The sequence below is a fragment of the Polypterus senegalus genome, chromosome 2, assembly GCF_016835505.1.
Source record: "Polypterus senegalus isolate Bchr_013 chromosome 2, ASM1683550v1, whole genome shotgun sequence".
In the NCBI taxonomy this organism is placed as follows: domain Eukaryota; kingdom Metazoa; phylum Chordata; class Cladistia; order Polypteriformes; family Polypteridae; genus Polypterus; species Polypterus senegalus.
The window spans coordinates 166,837,871-166,857,167 of NC_053155.1; the positions used below are offsets into that span (position 1 = coordinate 166,837,871).

The 19,297-nt window shown below is 37.2% G+C and overlaps 1 protein-coding gene across 2 annotated transcripts in view; it reads left to right on the plus strand.

Annotated features, from left to right (window-relative positions):
- Window positions 1–19,297, plus strand: part of LOC120523539 (SR-related and CTD-associated factor 4-like) — a 440,470-nt gene that overhangs the window by 194,606 nt on the left and 226,567 nt on the right. For both annotated transcript variants that reach the window (XM_039744940.1, XM_039744941.1), the window contains exon 11: window positions 3,047–3,135. In XM_039744940.1, the coding sequence (XP_039600874.1) occupies window positions 3,047–3,135 (89 nt within the window). The remainder of the gene's footprint in view (window positions 1–3,046; window positions 3,136–19,297) is intronic.

The following is a 19,297-nucleotide window of genomic DNA, read 5'->3' on the forward strand; positions in this document are numbered from 1 at the left end:
TGGTTAACACTGCATTCAGTAAGCAGGAACTTAACTGCGTGCTCTGATGGTTAGCTTCTCATTCAGGAGGACTTAACTGCGTGCTCTGATTGGTTAGCTTCTCAGTCATCCGCCAATAGCGTCCCTTGTATGAAATCAACTGGGCAAACCAACTGAGGAAGCATGTACAGGAAGTAAAGACACCTTGTCCGAAGAACCCACGAAGCAGCGAAAAATCCGCGTTATATATTTAGTTATGCTTTCATATAAAATCCGTGATAGAGCGAAATCACGAAAGTCAAAGCGCGATATAGCGAGGGATTACTGTATATGTATATATATGTGTGTATATGTGTGTGTTTAAATATATATATATATATATATATATATATATATATATATATATATATATATATATATATATATGCCAGCAACACTCATGACAATGACAACACAATTACATTGTCAGTCATGTTACGTTATTATTAAAATGTTTCCTTTTCTTTTTCATTACTACTTTAACACACTACTTCTCCGCTACGAAGCGCGGGTATTTTGCTAGTATATAATATGAAAAAAGCCATTGTACTGGAAGAAAGGAAGAAGTCACCCTTACAAAAAACATCTTGGATACAAAAGTTTAAAAGGTATCTCCATTACTTTCATTGGCCTCTTTTATAATGCCTAAAGCTTCTAAGCCTGGTCATTAGGTTTTTCTCTTCTTACAGACGTCCTTGTTCTGAAAATGCTGCTGCATATCTGTATGTCAGTTTGTTTTTTTATGTTAATGGGATTTTGTAAACACGGTTACAGTCTTTCTGCTTCATATTTTCTTTGAATAACTTGTGATCAGCAGAAGATACAAAGATACAGTTTGTTTAAAAGCACAGAACCTAGAGATTTTTTAAATTTAGTTGGATGGGAAAAAAAAGTAATTTGAAATTTTAAACGGGCGATCTGATATGTGACAAGTAAAGGCAAGCATTGAAGGATTCATGTTCAGATAACCTTATCTCCTGATCCATGAGGCATAGAAAATAATGATTGGCATCATTTGAGAGATGAAAGATACCGCTCGAAGTTATATACACTTGCAACTATTGAAGGGGATGCTCCTGACTGAGATATGCAAGTTCAGCTGTTTTGTAGATAGACAGACAAAAATGCAGAGGCATGCTATGCACAGTTCTGATGGCATACTTGAATTTTAAGCATAGTGCTTTGTAAACAGATGATTCCATACCTCCAATTAAATATACAGTAGAGTCTCGCTTATCCGACATAAATGGGCCGGCAGAACGTCGGATAAGCGAAAATGTCGGATAAAGGGAGGTGTTAAGAAAAAGCCTATTAAACGTCAATCTATACTAATAAAAGGCAAAGCCCTCACTCACTCACTCACTCACTGACTCAGTACTAATTCTCCAACTTCCCGTGTGGGTGGATATATTTTTATGGAGAGCAAAATCTTTTGGGATATTTAAAATCTAAGTTTATTTTTTATATAAAATTACATAAGAGTAAAGAAATTTGAATGTTTGTTCTTTTAATGTTTACTTTATTTCTAACTTGTATAATTTAGACAGGATATATTTTTATGGAGAACAACATATTATAAGTTAAGGTTTGAGTTGATTTATTCAAGAATAATATTCCTGTCTGTTTTTACCATTCCTACCAAAGATATTTCTGTTGACTAAATAAAAATTCCTTCTATTTAAAATTTAAATAGAACTTGAACAAATACGATAGTTCATAATATCCACGTAAGAGCACGAGTTATCCATTTTAACAAGCAGCGTATTGCACTGATACGAAATAGCTGTGTGTTTGTATATATGTAGATATGTATGTATATGTATATATATGTTTATATATATGTGTGTGTGTATGTATATATATATATGTATTTGTGTGTATATATGTGTGTGTATGTATGTATGTGTGTATGTATATGTATGTGTATATATGTAGATATATATATATATGTATATATGTGTATATGTATAGATATGTATATATATATATATGTTTATGTGTGTGTGTGTAAATATATATATATATATATATATATATATATATGACAACAACACTCATCACTCACAACAGTGACAAAACAATTACATTGACAATCATGTTACGTTATTTTCAAAATGTTTCCTTTTTTTTTTCATTGCTTCTTTAACACACTACTTCTCCGCTGCGAAGCGCGGGTATTTTGCTAGTCTGTTATAATTTTACACATTACGAACCTCGGTTCACGAATGTCTCTGGACACGTACAAATCGTGTTATGACGAAAACATTCGCCAAACTTTTGCATCTTTTCAGAACCACACACTAGGTATACAAACGAGCCAGTTTCCCTTTCGGTTTGTTCGCGCCGATGATTTCCGCACGTGTTCAGTCTCTCCCAGTGCATTCCCTTTGCAGCAAGAGAGGTAGACACAGACAGACACACACACGCGTGTGCGAGAAAGAGACACATGCACACACATGTGCAAGAGGCACACATGCGCGAGAGAGAGACACACACACACACACACACGAGAGAGACACAGGCACACACACACACACGCGAGAGAGACACAGGCACACACACACACACGAGAGGGACGCAGGCACACACGCCATAGAGGGCAGGCCACATAATCCACTGTAATCATGTTTTACAACAGAACAGAAAAATTTAACTGAAAAAATAAATACGCTTATGCTCGCAACTTGCAGTTCTTGTTGCAGATTGATGTTTTTTGTGTGGGATGTCGGATAATGCAGAATGTTGGATAAGCAAGACTCTACTGTATTAGCATGACGGAAACTTCAAGAAAAGAAGTTGGAGTTTAAAGAGTCAATAAGACATTATTGTCTGTTTTCCTAACTTGCATTTTTTAGAAATGTATCCTAACTCTTATTGTCTTTCATAAAAGTAGTTGTATATAGTGGGTATAGAAAAGAATCACCCCTTCAAAATATTCCCATTTTCTTTGCTTTGTCAGTACCTGTTACTTGCCCTACCCCATTCTGACTTTCTTATAGAACTCTTAAAACTTTTTTTCCTCCTCTAGGATGTAATTATGGAAGCCGATCCTGCTGTAGTTAAAGATGTTAAACATCGCCCAGATAACCGAAGATCCAGATCAAAGTCTGCTTCCAGGTACTTATTTGTATTATCTTTCATTTTGTTATGTAGCTATTTATTCTTTTAATTTTTATTGAATTGTTTGAAATGGAATCATACTTAATTTGCAGTTATTTACTTGAAAGTGGATGTGAGCACCATTTTATCACCAGTTGTCCAGTGATATAGGTGCAGTGATTCTCAAGCATGACATAATTTAATATTACAGTGATACCTTGGTATACGAGTTTAATTTGTTCCGTGACCGAGCTTGTAAGTCAAAATGCTCGTATCTCAAATCAGTTTTCTCATTGAAATCAATTGAAATCAAAATGAGATTAATTCGTGCCACCCCACTTTTTTGTTAAATGTTTTCAACATAAGAAAAATGTATTTATAATAAAACAAATATTGTATGCAAACAAAATAAAACCTAATGCATAAAAGAGAATCTAAAGAAATAAATAGATGTTGGTGAAGCCGATTAGCGTATTGTAATGTTTTTTTCTTTCACTTCACTTTTGCTTAACTTAATTTTCTTCTTCAGTAGTTTTTTTTGCTTTTTTTACCACGCTTTTGTCACTTTCATTCGCTGGGCGTTTCAATAGAAACCTGTCCAAGAAGCTTTGTTTAGTTCTCCCCTTTAGAAAGTTTCTGAAATGAGTTAGGCAAGTGTCATTAAATAGCGCCACTGCACGATCAGTTTCTTTTCAATAAAGTCAATCGATAGGCAAGTGTAATTAAATAGCGCTGCTCCACGATCAGTTTCTTTTGAATAAAGTCAAGCGTTAGGCAAGTGTCAATAAATAGTGCCGCTGCACGATCAGTTGTAACTTTTTCAGGGTGTTTCTTTTCTTTAAAGTTCTAAACTTTTCCCCACATTGCAAACACTTCCTTTATCTTACTTTAAGAGATAACCTCCTCCGCGATACTGATCTCCTGCAGAACCTCCATATGTTGCTGCGTCTGTAGTTCCGTCAACTCCTCTGTCATCAGTTCCTCGGAATGTTCAGTGACAAGCTCTTTGATGGCTCATATTTCGAATTTTGGCTCGTAACTCAAGACAAAAAAATCGACCTAGTGATGGCTCGTATCTCATAAAACTCGTATGTTGGGGCACTCGTATCTCAAGGTACCACTGTACTTGACACTAGAATCCCTGAAGCCTACTGAAATATTTGTAATGCTTGGTCACCTTAAATTCCCTTACACTTCCTCATCAGTGTCTTTGTTTTGCAAATGACTCAATCAGCAAAAGCAGCTTGCTAGCTCATCCCCCATCATGGCAGCTGAAGTCAAGTCAGATGCAAAATTCTCAGAGAGAGTCTTTTTTCTGGGAATTAGGTGTATAGAATTGTATAGGGTACAGTAAATAATATATTTGGGTTACGTACATTTCATGTGTGTTCCTTGTCTACAACGATCTGTATCAATGTAGGATGACAGGAAATGTGGGGTAAGAAACGAACTAAAGCAGAAACTTTTTTCATGGTATAGTAATAATGACAAAATGCTGACGTTAAGTGTATAATGTGTGAAGACTAAAATCCAAATATCAAATAAACACTTTCATAAAAGGTATAACAAAATAAGTGCTTTTTTTCAAGAATATAACCAAAGAAATGATTCAGTTTACATGTTTCTATCAATGTGTAAAAACTAAAGCCCAAATATCAATTGACACAAACTAAATATGTCAGCTTGACTGGTGCAGAGTAATCAAGAGGTTGCAGTTTGAGGCTGGGTGCTCCCTTCATTTACTGTTTTGAGTAGTGAGCTGCTATTATTATTACTATTATAAAAAACATACATTTGATTTTAGTCTGTAACAGCCGGTTTAAATTTTTGCTACTCGTACAAGATGTCACTGAAAGGATATAAGCAGACACGAAAGCTGGTGAATAATGCCTTATTGGTATTTTGTTGTCACTTGAATTTTACTTTTTTCAGTTTTATTCTTGAATAAAAGCACACTTGTTTCGTTACACCTTTGTGGAAGTGTTTATTTTATATTCCAGTAACCACTTGAATGACATAAAATCTGTCTCTCACGCATGCACACAAACATCCCTGCTTGAAAACATCATCATTTGAAAATGCTATGTCATTTAGGCCAGAGGAAACAATCATTTGCAAACAGCAAAAATGTAATCCTAATATTTAAAAACTGGATACTGTCTAATCAGTAGATCCATTGTTAATATCCTTTTAGTGAAAAACATGAACAGAAGAACCAAGACTTATCCTTTTCAGAATCTGTTACTCACACTAAACAGATTCAAGTTAAGACAAGAATCTGACCAAAACTGTTGCTCTGTAAATTCTGTCCAGTGTTTGCTGCTGCATGCTGCAGAAGACAGCCCTGTTAGTCCATATTTCTCCTATTAATCTAAAGTTCAGTTGCCATATGGAATCTCTAATCTACATGGCATAGCTACCCTGGGAGAAATTTAGTGGTGTGTTCTTTCTTCAGTTGGAATACACCCTTTTGTTCTTCGTTTTTAAAAGGACGGTCACTTTAATCTTCTAGTTCTTAGTTTGTGTCCTTTCCTCTCATACAAAATTGAAGTACCTTTTAGTGTTTTTTCTGTGCCTTCAGCATTTGCAATTGGATCTTATTCACCCATGTTGCCTTGTCACTGCAGAGTTTTTTTTAGTTAATTTAGATAATGTCAGCCAAAGAGGTGTAACCAACACCAGTGGTGCATTCTCCTTTTCACAACATCCTCAGTTCAGGTCAGCATTTCCTCATTCTTGCTGAAAACAGCTTGAGTGACATCTGACTGAAATTTCTTGAGCCACCATAAGGACAACTATAAGTCATTCATTATGGTTTTACCAAATTCCATCCACACTGAGGCATTTGCTTTACTTTGACCATCTCTGTATCTGCTGCCTTTTCAGCATACAAGTACGTGTCTGTCAAATCTAATGTATGGCCTCATTCTTCACCTTAAGAGCTTCTCTTGCCATTGGTGCTGTAACTGCTCATTCTCTCTGCCCAAAAAAGGATTGGAAAAACAAGTTGACTTTTTAATAAGTTACCTGCAAACCTGGATTTTGAATTGGAAGTATGCTTGAGCCCTTGATACTAGCCTACTGAATTCATCACACTATATACCTCATGAACACTTCAAAAAGGTATCCAGTATATTATAAAGTAACTTAGAAAATGTATGCTTGGCATAACATTCATGTGAGTATCTGTTATAAAAATTGGAGCATTTCACATTTTTATTTATTTCATCCAAGAGTCAGTTATCACATTTTGTTAATTAAATATTTTTGTAACAGTAAGAATGCAGTTTAACTGATGGTTGAAAATAGCATTGAGTAATTTGCATTAGTGGAGGGTCTGTGACTAACTGTTATTCAGTTTTCTTAAACATAACATATTTGATAGTATACCCAATAATGTAGCAACCAATAAGTAGCTGTTGAAAAATAACTATTAATGCAAAATGACAAATGCCAGCATAAAACCACATTCGGTATTACCACTGGAAATAAAAGCAACTGCATTAAGTTTCCTTTCTAGCTATTAACACTAGAATTACCAGACTACAAAAAAACGTGTAATCCCGGGCCACCTTAAATCCGTTCACACCTCTCTGTTATCGTCTTTTGTGTTGTAAATATGTCAATCAGCACAAACAGCAAGCAGCGTGGTATCCCTGCACACCTCCGCAGATCAATTCGCAAAGAAGGTTCTCAGGGCTTTATAGGGTAAATAATGTCATGTGGAATACATACATTTCATGTGTTTTCCGTGTCTACAAAAATCTATGTAAATACATTGTTAAAACACATAATTTTCCATGTTTTAGTAATAATTGAAAAAATGTAGACATGAAGTGTATAAGGCAGACTGTTGTCACTGTCCTGCTCCACTGGCAGACTGAGAAGATTGTTCCTCCCCCATACTATGCAACTCTTCAATTCCACCCATTGGTAAGTATTAACATTATTATTGCCTGTTGTACCTACATTTTTATCACTCTTTAATATTGTTTTTTTTTATCAGTGTGCTGCTTCTGGAGTATATGAATTTCCCCTTGGGATTAATAAAGTGAGTCTGTCTATCTATCCATCCATCCAAATATCAAATAAACACTTTCACAAAAGGTAGAAGGACAACAAAACAAGTGCACTTTTATTCAAAAATATAACTGAAGAAGAAAAGGCAGTCAGTGCAATGGTAAGAACTGCTAACTCCCAGTCAAGGGGTCTTGCCTTCCACACCAGCCGCTCCCCAAATTTGCTGTTTTGAGTAGTGAGCTGCTCTTATTGTTAATACTATACAATAAAAACATACATTTGATTTGTTTCTGTAACAGCCGGTGTAAATTTCTAGTACATGTCAAAGTTAGCATTTTTTTTTTTTTTTACAGTTTTATTCTCTCACTCACATTCACGCTCCCACAACAACCCCACCCCACTCCCCTCCCCCAAACCCCTTTCCAAGCTGACGCAGTTTTCAGATAAAGATGTAGTATAACAGAGAAACTAATTTTGTTATACCACCTCTTTGATTGAAAACAGTATCAGATCTTGTGCGTGAACGAGACTGGAACTAGGAAAACTGTGGATGTGATGTGTGTGACTGAGAATGATTGTGGATGTGAATTTTTTTTTTTTTTCCCCAGTTTTATTCATGACTGTTCCTGCTCACTATGAATTAGTATGGTCCATGATGTCAAAGCCACACTGACAAAAAAAAGAGACATAGGTATACATGACATTTGGAATAATTCATTTTATGACCTGTATAGTACATTTCGGAAAACATTGTTACACTAATGCAGCATATTCATTCGCATACCTTCATGCAGTTGTAGTCAATTACCATGTCTTTTTTCTTTTCCCTGATATTACCCAGTTTCCACATGTTGGTGCATGGTGGTGTTTCTTTTGTACTCCAGGAGATATAGAGGAATATTAGAGAGGGGTCAGTTCCATACTATATACAATCATCAAATTCAAATGGTAACAGTTCCCACACACACAAGGACCGTCGTCCTTACATTACAATTTGTGTATAATGTGTGAAGCCTGAAGTCGAAATATTAAATAAACACTTATTTTAGTGTTTTTATTACTCACAAAAGGTACAAGTATAACAAAACAAGTGCATTTTTATTTGAGAATATAACCGAACAAAAAGAAAGCAGTAGGCTTTTGATATGGCAGATTGCTAGGCACAACGGTAAGAACTGCTGACTTGTAATCAAGAGGTCGCCAGTACATCCATCGCCGCTAAGTCAAGCATATTGTAGGACACAGCAACTGGACACCTGCGTGTTCCTTTTCGCACTGAATAAGCTCACACCTTCTGGTCCATAATGTCAACGTAGCACTGGGGGAAAAAAAAAAGACAAATATGTGACATTTTCAAGAAATTATTTTATGACCTGAATAGTACCAATCGGAAAAACATCATTGCACTAATATAATATTATTTGAAAACAAAAAACGTATTGCGATTGTGACTGAGAGAATAAAATTGGAAAAATAAAACACTAAGGTGTACAAGTGCTATAAATTTAGACCGGCTGTTGCAGACACAAATCAAATGTATGTTTTTATTGTTTAATATTAACAATAAGAGCAGCTCACTACTCAAAACAGTAAATTTGCGAGGCAGCCAGTATCAAACTGGCGACCTCTTCATTACAAATCAGCAGTTTTTACCACTGAACCACGGATTTAACATACTGTATTATACTTGTACGTTTAGTGAAAGTGTTTATTTGATATTTGGACTTCAGCCTTCACACGTTATACAGTTCATGTCTACATTTTGTCATTTATTACTAAAAGATGAAAAACGTTGCTTTTTTAATGATGTGTTTACATAGATTGTTATAGACACGGAACACACATGAAATTTATGTATTACAAATGACAATATATTATTTACCCTCTACAACTCAAGGCAGTTCAGTCCAACATAAACACTGAGCACTGAGAACCTTCTTTGTGAACTGAGCTGCGGCGGTGGATGAGGGGATGGGATAGTAGGCTGCTTGTGTTAAACGACACATTCTCAAGACAAAAGATGCTGGCGGAGAGGTGCAAAGGGATTTCAGGTGGGCTGGTATTACAAGTTTTTTCATAGGCTTTGGTAATTCTAGTGTTAATATCAGTTGAATCAGTAATTTGTTAAAATTGTATGAATATATAAGAATTTAGAAGGGAGCTGATTTACTTTTTAATTGGATATGAAAGATGAAAGAACTGAGAATAAGTAACTAACGTCAGCCTCATGTAAGCTTAGATTTTAATTCTAGTCTGAAGATATATGGAAGTAAAAGTGACTCATCAGGTATAGATAAGCCAAAACGCAAAGAAAACTGTAATCCTGCTCCATCCTCACTGTTAGTGGCCAGATTTATCCAGTCTTCTGCCTGCAGATCAACTGCAGTTTCACTTCCAAGGGAGTCTGTAGGGTTTGCAGGGACCTCTGTTGTTGTTCTGTTGTATTACACATGGATAAAAATCTGAAGAGTAGGATTTGCAAGACTGGTACATTAAATTAACCATTTACCATTAATCACGGGCTATTTTGTATACAATTAGACGTGAAGATTAGGGGCTTGACACGATTGTGTATATCTGGGGCTGGGCACCAGAGCCTTATGTTTTCATCATTTAGGTCAGGTGCACCTTTTCCATGTAACTAACTATTTAGTTCGAACACCGATTAGCTACAAGTTGTTAACATTGGTTGTTTACAATAATAATCTGCACGTAATATTTGTCAGTTCAGTCATATGCTTGCTTATATAATTGTTTTCCCTTTTTATTTTTACAGAAGTGGCTTTTTTGTATTCTAATAGTTAATTTAACTAAAGCAGCAGGAGAAGGGTGCTATTTGTGTGAGCTATTTGAGGTGTCTGATTTACTTGCACCGGGCATTTGACTGGCTGTCAGATGAATAAAAGAGGAAAATATATAAAATATACAAGTCCAAGCAAAAGTAAAATTGAAAGAGTAAACTGTTGAAAGTTGCACAGAATGTTTCTCCATTTTAAAATTTACAAATCTGCAAATTTGCCAGTGCTTTTCAGTTGTAGATTTTGAAATTTCAAGCTTTGCATAACATGAACCTTTAACCTTACTTAATGTTACTGCAGAAACTGCTCTTTTAAATGTGTTTTAGTGGCGTACAAAAGTGTTTCCCCATTTCAGGGTATGTAGTTTCCTTCAGCAAAGGTATGATCAATAAATGTAATCCTTCCTTACATGGGTCTAATACTTTTTGGTGTTTGCTAAATGGGAAGTGAGCATACAATGCGTTGCATAAATTTACATTTACGTGTATTTGCTTAGAGGTAAACAAGTGAGTACCACTAGGCTAGGTCCTGTTTTTTCAGCAAGTGTATTCGGACAGATAACATAAGTTGGTTACCACAAGTGAAGATATAATAACTCATACATTTACAAGCATAGATTACAATCAATAAAGCATTTAATATAAAGAATCGCAGCATAAAGTTTTTCTGCCTTCTTTTCCATTAAAAAGATATCCACAGAACAGATGGGTCTTCAGTCACTTCTGAAATACATTGTAATATGTTGTATTCTTAAATACATTCTAATCAAGTCAAGTTGGGGAGCATGCACTGGTATAGTGCATAGCCGCTCCCCCTAAACGACGAAACAACTCGGCATCCCAGTCTGCAACCCCCCATGTAGACAGGTGGTCCAGTCCCACCCTCCGAAAATGACCCTCTGTCTGCCTCAGCCAGGTGTTATGTGGGCAACCCCTTGGCCTGGTATAGCCACTCGGGTCCCCAATAAAGAGGATCTTACGAGCCGGATCACCCTCGGAGAAGGTGCCACATGGCCGTAGTGCCATAACTGACGCTCCCTCACAATGCAGGTAATGTGCCTCATTCGGGACTCCATGAGCAACCGCTCATTCAACACAAACTCAAACCAACGGTACCCAAGGATTTTCCGGAGAGGCACAGTACCAAAGGAGTCCAGTCTTCGTCTCAGGTCACTGGATAGCGTCCATGTCTCGCAACCATATAGCAAGACAGGAAGCACCAGGACTCTAAAGACTTGGACCTTCGTCCTTTTGCATAGATATTGGAAGCGCCATGCACACCATTTCCAGCGACCTCATGACTCCGCATGCTCTCCCAGTCTGTCTACTGACTTCAGAGGAAGAGTCACCACAGACATGAATGTCACTGCCAAGGTAAGTAAACCTCTCAACAAGGTCAACACTCTCTCTGCAAGCAGACACATTGCTGATGGCTGTGCTCAAGAGGTCATTAAAGTCCTGGATCTTGGTTTTTATCCAGGACACTCGCAAACCCAGACACTCAATACTCCTCGCTTAGTCTCTTGAGCTCCCCAATTAGAGCCTCCATTGACTGCTGACGATGCTGTGATCTTCACGGAAAGTCAAGATCCGTGAATCTTTCTTCACCAACAGATGCACCACAGCTGCTAGACTATACGACCTTGCCTAACACCCAGTCCATACAAGCATTGAACAGTGTAGGAGCAAGAACACACCCATGATGAACCCCAGAATCATTTGGGAAAAATGCACAGGTCCTGCCTCCACTCTGCACAGCACTCACAGTATCAATTTACAGGCTGGCCATGATATCCGGCAACCTCAAGGGGATCCCGCAAACCCTTAGGATGCCCCACAGGGCAGCTTGATCAAATGAGTCGAATGATTTGCGAGAATCGACAAAGGCTGCAAAGAATCTCTGCCGATATTCGCGTTTGCGCTCCATGAGAACCAAGATGCTGTCGATGGTAGAGTTCTTAGGCGTAAAACCAGACTGTTCCAGTCACTGGTAGGTGAGTAAGTGATCACAGATCCTATTGAGGATAACCCTACCAAGGACCTCACCCTGCACCGAGAGCAGTGTTATCCCCCTGTAGTTGCTGCAATCCAGGCGAATCACCCTTCCCTTTCCAGATAGGGATGACAAGTCCCGTTTTCCAGTCAGTTGGGATGATGCCAGTCTCCCAAATGGAAGCAAAGATTGTTTGCAATGCCAAGAGGACAGTCTTACCACCAGCCTGGAGAAGTTCACCCTGGATACCACAGATCCCTGCAGCTTTTCCTCCCCTCAGCTGGTTCACCACCTGTGCAATCTCCGTGAGATTGGGTGGTTCACAGTTAATTGGAGGATCAGCCTCAAGAACCGTGGACCCAGAGATATCCAACGTCCTAGCCGGAGGATCAACTTTGAACAACTGCTCAAAGTAGCCAGCCCAGCGGGTCACAACTACAGTGTCATCCGTAAGGACCGTTCCACCAGCTGCCCTGACTGCGACTCTCAGAGGAACAGATTCAGATGTGCGTAATGCTTCTAGCTGAATAAATTCACTCTGTCCACCTTTCAGATTACTTTTTACTTTATTCCCCATTTCACTTGTTGAAATTAAGTAGCTAACAAAAATAAGCAGAATCTGCTCCATGTGAAAAGCACCAGCCACCTTCTTACTTCTCTTCATCAATTCCTACTGCTATGTGGGGTCATTGCACCTTATCTACCCTTTCCATATAGCATGGTCCTGCACTTACTCTCCAATCACTATTGAACTATTTTAATTCAAGTCTTCTTTTGCTTCATACATCCAACTCTGCTTTGCACTCACTGGCTTTCTCTTCTCCTGTCCTTCCATTTCCATCACTCACATGTTCATTGTCTCCTCATCACATGTCTAAACCACTCATCTACTCTGTACTTTCTTAGATACCTTTCCTAATTTTGCTGTACCTCTGTCTCATTTCTTATTCAGTTGTGTAACTGCCCACATCCATCTCAACAATTATTTTTGTCACATCTAACTTCTTCTTCTGCTCTCCCTTTACTGTTTGTCTCGTCTCCATACAGCTAGCATTATCACTGTCTTGCAAACCTGTAGCCACTTATTTACAAATTCCCGCCATGTTTGAAAGTTGTATGTATATGTTGCAGTCAACCCACAAGTCAATCAAAAGCAATAATGGTATTTTTAAATTCCTAAGGGTGCTTCTTTTCAAATGATAATTTTTCTTGTTGTTTCATTAGTAAAATATGTGATTTGCGCATGTACTGTATATACTAAGGCATGCAGTGAGTCACAGCCGAACCATTTGATAGTTGAGGTTCAGAGCATTCCCATGATGTATAGTTGACTATGATTGCTCATTCAAATTTCATGCCAAAGCTGTGCATAAAAGACAAATATATTACTTGTGTGATAGATCATCTTCATGGAAAGTTACTCACAAGCTTCTGTCAGAGTGCATGGGAAGTGTTTGGATGACCCTCAGGAAAACATGAGCTTTATACTAGTGAAATGTCTACTTCAGAAAAGAAAATACTGTATATGCTTCAGTGTCTCCTAGAAAAGTTACAGAATTATAGTGATACAGAATTATAGTGATACAGAATATCACGGTTTTGAGTCTATTGAGAATGACACATTTGCAGAAAGAACCTGATGCTACACTTGATTTGTAAGTGTTGCTCATAGTATAACTTTGAAGTTTCACAGAGTGCAGTTTTATAGTTTAAAGCATCATGGTTTGAATTACCATTCGCAGATGCTGTCTGTTGCATGTTCTCCCTGTGTTAGTTTTCTGAGCAGTTTCATTTTAGGGCTTATTTATACTTCATGCTCAGTATGTGTACGCACACGAATCATGGCTTCCACGCGTTCCCGGCATTCATTTGATGCATCCTCTGATCACGTCCTCAGAAATTAACGCAACACGTATACGAGTTACAGTACCAGCAAAAAGTCGGGGGGGTGCAGTGTGATAAAAGTTGCAATGTGACATCAGAGTCTCTGTTTACTGTCTACATGTGATAGTAATACACTTTGAGGATGCTACAAGATTGATATGCCTGCTTCGATGTTTGATGAATTGTTCGTTGTGATGAAGCAAAATGCCGACATACAAATGCATTCATGGTGCTTTTATATTCAAGTGTCGCATATCGTAATAACACAATACATTTTTTAATACATCGTAATAACACAATACATTTTAAAATCTCAAAAACTATCTTCTATGCCGTCTTTTTTTTTTTTTGCACCTTTACAACGGCCACATAATGTACAGCACTGTATTTGAGCCACAGTGAAAAAAATTAAGGACACAGTGAAAAGGTGTATTTTGTGATTAAAGTGGAAATGTCCAATTTAATCCCGTAGTTTACTTTATCTATAAAGTAGACCATCGTAAACCCAGTTGTTAATCGCCACATGCTTCGGGGGCTTCCTCCTGACCTGACAGCAGCAGCAATAGATCACCACACAGAACACATTAAATGTATGATATTCCAACTCTCTGCACATTTAGAATCCTTAGATTTATACTTGATATCACTTTCATGATGAAATGCATTATAGTATGTATTACAGATAAATCGTTAATTTTGTTAAAATAATGAATACTGTTAATAATTACACACATGGGGTGACAGAGGGGTAGCGCTGCTGTCTCGCAGGAATTCAAGTCACTAGTGTTCCCTTCCTGCAGTTTACATGTTTTCCTGGTGGGTTTCCACAATGTGCTTCAGTTTCCTTCCAAAGATATGCAGAAAATGGGGATTTGGTGATGCTAAAATGACACTAGTGTATGTGAGTGCTGTTATTCATCTTGCGATGTGCTGATGCCCCGTCCAGGGATTGTTTCTGCCTTGTGCCCAATGCTAGCTGGAATGGCACATCCCTGGATTGATGGATTTAATTGTTAAACATCCTTTTCAGAGATATTGTGGCAAGATGTCCTCAGAATTTAATGGATGTTTCAAGCAATTAACAGAATATAATGTTTCTTTATGTGTAGTAATAAACCACAATTATTTCAAAGACTGGCATGAAAAAGAATTTTGTTTAACTCCATTTTCAAAAACGTTGGGAGGCTTTGTAAAATGTATCTACAAAACAGAATGCAAAGATTTGCAAAATAATTATAACGCTTAATTGAAAATAAAACAAAGACATAATATCAAATGTTGAAACTGTGAAATGTTATAGTTTTATGAAAAACATATTCTTATTTTTTAATTTGATTCCAGCAAAATGCTTCAAAAGACTGGAAAAGTTGAGTAATGAGTATAAAAAAAATCACCTGATGTAACGCCTCACGGCTAATTTGGTTAATTGACAACAGGTCAGTAAGAAGATTGGGCATAAAAAGTCTCTCAGAAGTTAGGATCAGGGGATGGTTATCAACACTGTGTGATGGAATTCTCTGTCAAATAGTGTAACAATTTTAGAATAAAGTCCCTCAACATAAAATTCCAAAGAAATTGGGGATATTATTATCTCCATTTCGTAATGTTATTAAATTATTGAGAATCTGGAGAAATCTCTGTATGTAAATTAGGAGAAGAAAGACAAATGGCAGGCAGTTGATGTGGAGAAAATTACAGGAGCTTTATGAGCCAGAAGCAGTTAAATAACTGAAGTAGTTCTTTAAACTGATTTATTTTTTCGTTATTTAGGTCAAATCATCTAAACTTAATAAAGATTGTAGCATAACCCAAAGACAAATTTTAATAATGAGGCCAGTGCAATGCAAGTCCTATTGGATGCTGGACTTCTTTGAGGATCCTGTCTTTCTTAAAAGCTACATCTACAGGAGATGCCAGCTGATCCAGGACCACGAGGTCGGGGTCACTGAACTAGAGAAAGAGTTGGCTGGCCTGCACTGTAGTAGATAATTTACGGGCCTAGCCCAGTGGTCCTTTAGAGAGAGACTACACACATAACGTGGTGAAGAAAAACAGGTAGAGATAGGTAGATCACATTAACGCAAGGTGACAACTGTGTACTGTCGAGAGCATCAACCCAAGAATTGGAAGTGTCAAACCATTTTCAGATTCCTGTGGAGCTGGATGGCGTCTGAAAAGATTCTGAGGTGGTAAGCATGGTTCAAGAGCTCCAATGGATATTGAGATACTTAGGGACGTTATTATTAAGAAGACTGAAGCGCAAGTTTCCTGGAGTCAGAGAGTCTTGCATGATGTGTTGCCTTCCAGGTGCATATGTGGGAGTCTTTCCTGGAAGGGTGGTTAGGCTTTTGGCCGGAGAGGGGGTTGATCCAGTAGTCATTGTCCATGGTGGAACAAATGACATACATGAGGATAGTCTGTTAGTTCTGCAATCCAAAATTAAAGAGATCAGTGCCATGCTGAGGAGCAGAACTGGCAAGGTAATCTCCGAAGTTCTGACAATCCAAATAAGATTGAGGAGATTAGAAGACTTCACATGTGGCTCAAATCTTGGTACAGGAGGATAGAAGGCATAGGCTTTATGGGACATTGTGACTCCTCCTGGAGCACATGGGACCATGGTTACATCTGAACCATTGGGGAGGCGTATGAGTAGGTTAGTTGAAACTAGGGAATTGGCTGGCAGGGAGTTTAGGTCAGGTTTAGTACTGTACATGAAGGAAAGAGCAATAGTGTAAAAACAAATATGCACAGTAACCTAAATTTTAAGGGAAAATGTTAAATTTAAATAACACATTTAAAAATAGCTTTCCTTAGTGTTGTATGTAGCAGTGCATAGTTTTGATATTATAGCAATAACAGAAACCTGAGTAAATAATAAAGATATGGATAAGTACAACATTGATTGATTTTTTTGCAAGTTGTGTTCAGTTGGACTATCAGACCAGTATTTGTTGAGGATGTCTAGGTTTGTCTAGAAAGCTTTAAGGAAAGAGGCCTAATTTTAGGAGAGTTTTATAAACGCAACCAGTAATTTCAATGTCCATCTTAGCCAGAGTACAAGAGCAGATGTTTATAGATGTAATCAGTGGGGGAAGCCTGTCTGGATTTAGTCATTTGTAATAATCTGAGTAGAATTTTGGGTGAAAAGGTGATTGAACCACTGGGGTCAAGTTAAATATAATATGTTACATTTCTCAGTGTTTTGGAAAAGCGCAAATGCAAAGACTAAAAGTGTTAAGATTAACTTCTGTAGGGCAGATTTTGAGCAGATGTGACACTGTCTAAGTGTAATGGACTAGAATAAGCTTTTAAGTGTGGAGACAGTAAAGGAGCAGTGAAACATTTAACAATGTTTTATATATAATGCAGAATAAATATTATATATCCAAAATTTGGAATTAGTAGGACAAAAAGGATGAAACGGTTGTATAAGGCTTATAAGACGTATAACTCCAGTGTGAATCGTAGTTAGTATGACAGCATTAGCGCACCCATTAAGAAGGATATTAGCAAAGCTAAAAGGCATTTGGAGAGGAATATAGCAGACAGAGTGAGAAAAGACCCAAAGAGATTTTTTCAGTATATTTGTGGTAAAAGAGTAGTCAGTTTAAATAAAGTTTATCAAGAATTGTAAAGGTGGAATTAAAATATAGGGACGATAGATGGTCTAAACCTGAATTATTCTGAGGTTGGCGCACTTGAGGAAGTGGATAACCTCCCAACGATAACAGGGACTGGTTAGTAAGTTCATAAATAAACCCTTGATGCATATTTTTAGGAAGTCACTGCACAGTGGGAAAGTTCCAAAGCACTGTAAAATAGCAAATACTATACTGTTATATGAACAAGATGATTGGGCAGATCCAAGGTACTATAGGCCAGTAAGCTTAACATGCATCACAGTTGAGTTAATTGAATGAATTATTAATAAAAGTTTGAGCAACGCATGGCAAGAATAAGAGTTTTACTGAACAGGCAGAATGAGTTCAGATGAGAGATGTTGTGTTTTCCTAATAAGCTGGAATTCTCTGAGGAAGCAACAAAAGGAAAAAAAAAAAACAAAATTGTTGCATTCAATTTTATTAATTTTGACTATCAGAAAACATTTGATAGGGCCGAACATGAGAGGTTAGGTACCAAGTTAAAAGAAGTGGGAGTTCAGGGTGTAAACTCACACACAGGAAACAGAAGGTTTTGATGCGAGGAACCTTGTCAGACTTGGGTCATGTTAAGAGTGATGTCTCACAGGGGTCATTGCTAGGGCTGCTGGTATTTTTAATATACATAAATGTTTTGCATAGAAATATAAAGAAGCAGCTGGTTAGGTTTGCAGATGATTCCAGTCTAGGATGATTGGCAAATAATCTTGAATCTGTTGAATAAATTACAAAGGGAACTAGACAACATACACGGTTGGAAAGATTTGTGATAGATAAAATATATTGTGAGTAAATGTAAAGTATTATACTTGGGTATAAAAACATTAGATTTGAAAAAGCATGAGAGGCCTGAAAAGTGAAAGTACACCCTATGAGAAAGATTAAGGAGTCATATTTGACTCGACTCTCAACTTACAGACAGTATTCAGAATCCATTAAGAAAACTGACACAATGTAACCTTATATAGCATGATGTGTAGAGTACAAGTCAAGTGAAAATTAGGTTATGCTCTTTCTTTGTAATGCACTGGTGAGGCCTCATCTGGTATACTGTGTACAGGATTGGTGTCCAAGCTACAAAAAAGACATTGCAGGGCTAGGAAAAAAATTTGAGAAGAGCAACTACAGTAGGTTGATTGCAGGCCTACAGGAAATAAGTTATGAGGTTAGATTAAAAGAGCTGATCCTTTTCAGTTTAAGCAAATGGAGATTAAGAGGAGACTATGATTAAAGTGTTTAAAATTATGAAGGGAATTAGTACAGTGGATTGAGACTTTAACCAGGATATATTAAAATGAGTTCAGTAAGAACACAGGGACACAGTTGGGAACTAACTTAAGGGTTAACTTGGCACGCAAACTTTTGGAAGTTTTTCTTTACCATTGACACATTAATTAAGTTACCAAGTAGTGTGGTAGACATATCTTTAGGGATCTACAAAACTAGACATGATGTTATTTTGGTCTTTTCAAGCAGAATGTTTAATATTTTGTGAGATGGGAGGTGAGGAAAATTTATTGTATTTTAATGCCATAGAAACTAATGCTCTCAATGATCCATCAATAGTGGCTTTTCACTTATTTTCACAATTAAAAGTGTGATTATATAGAAAATTGTACTCTTAAAATTGGTAATCTCTATGTATTAGAAAAGTATTATATATAAATGAGAAGAGTAGACACTATATTTTATTAAGTGTTAAGATGTAAGAGTTAGGAGTTTAAAAGCTCATGCTTAAATGTTTTTATTACCCTGTATAAGCCAGAGACCTCCATTATCTCTCAAATTAAAGTGTGGACGTGCGGAAAAGTTGAGAAGTGATGG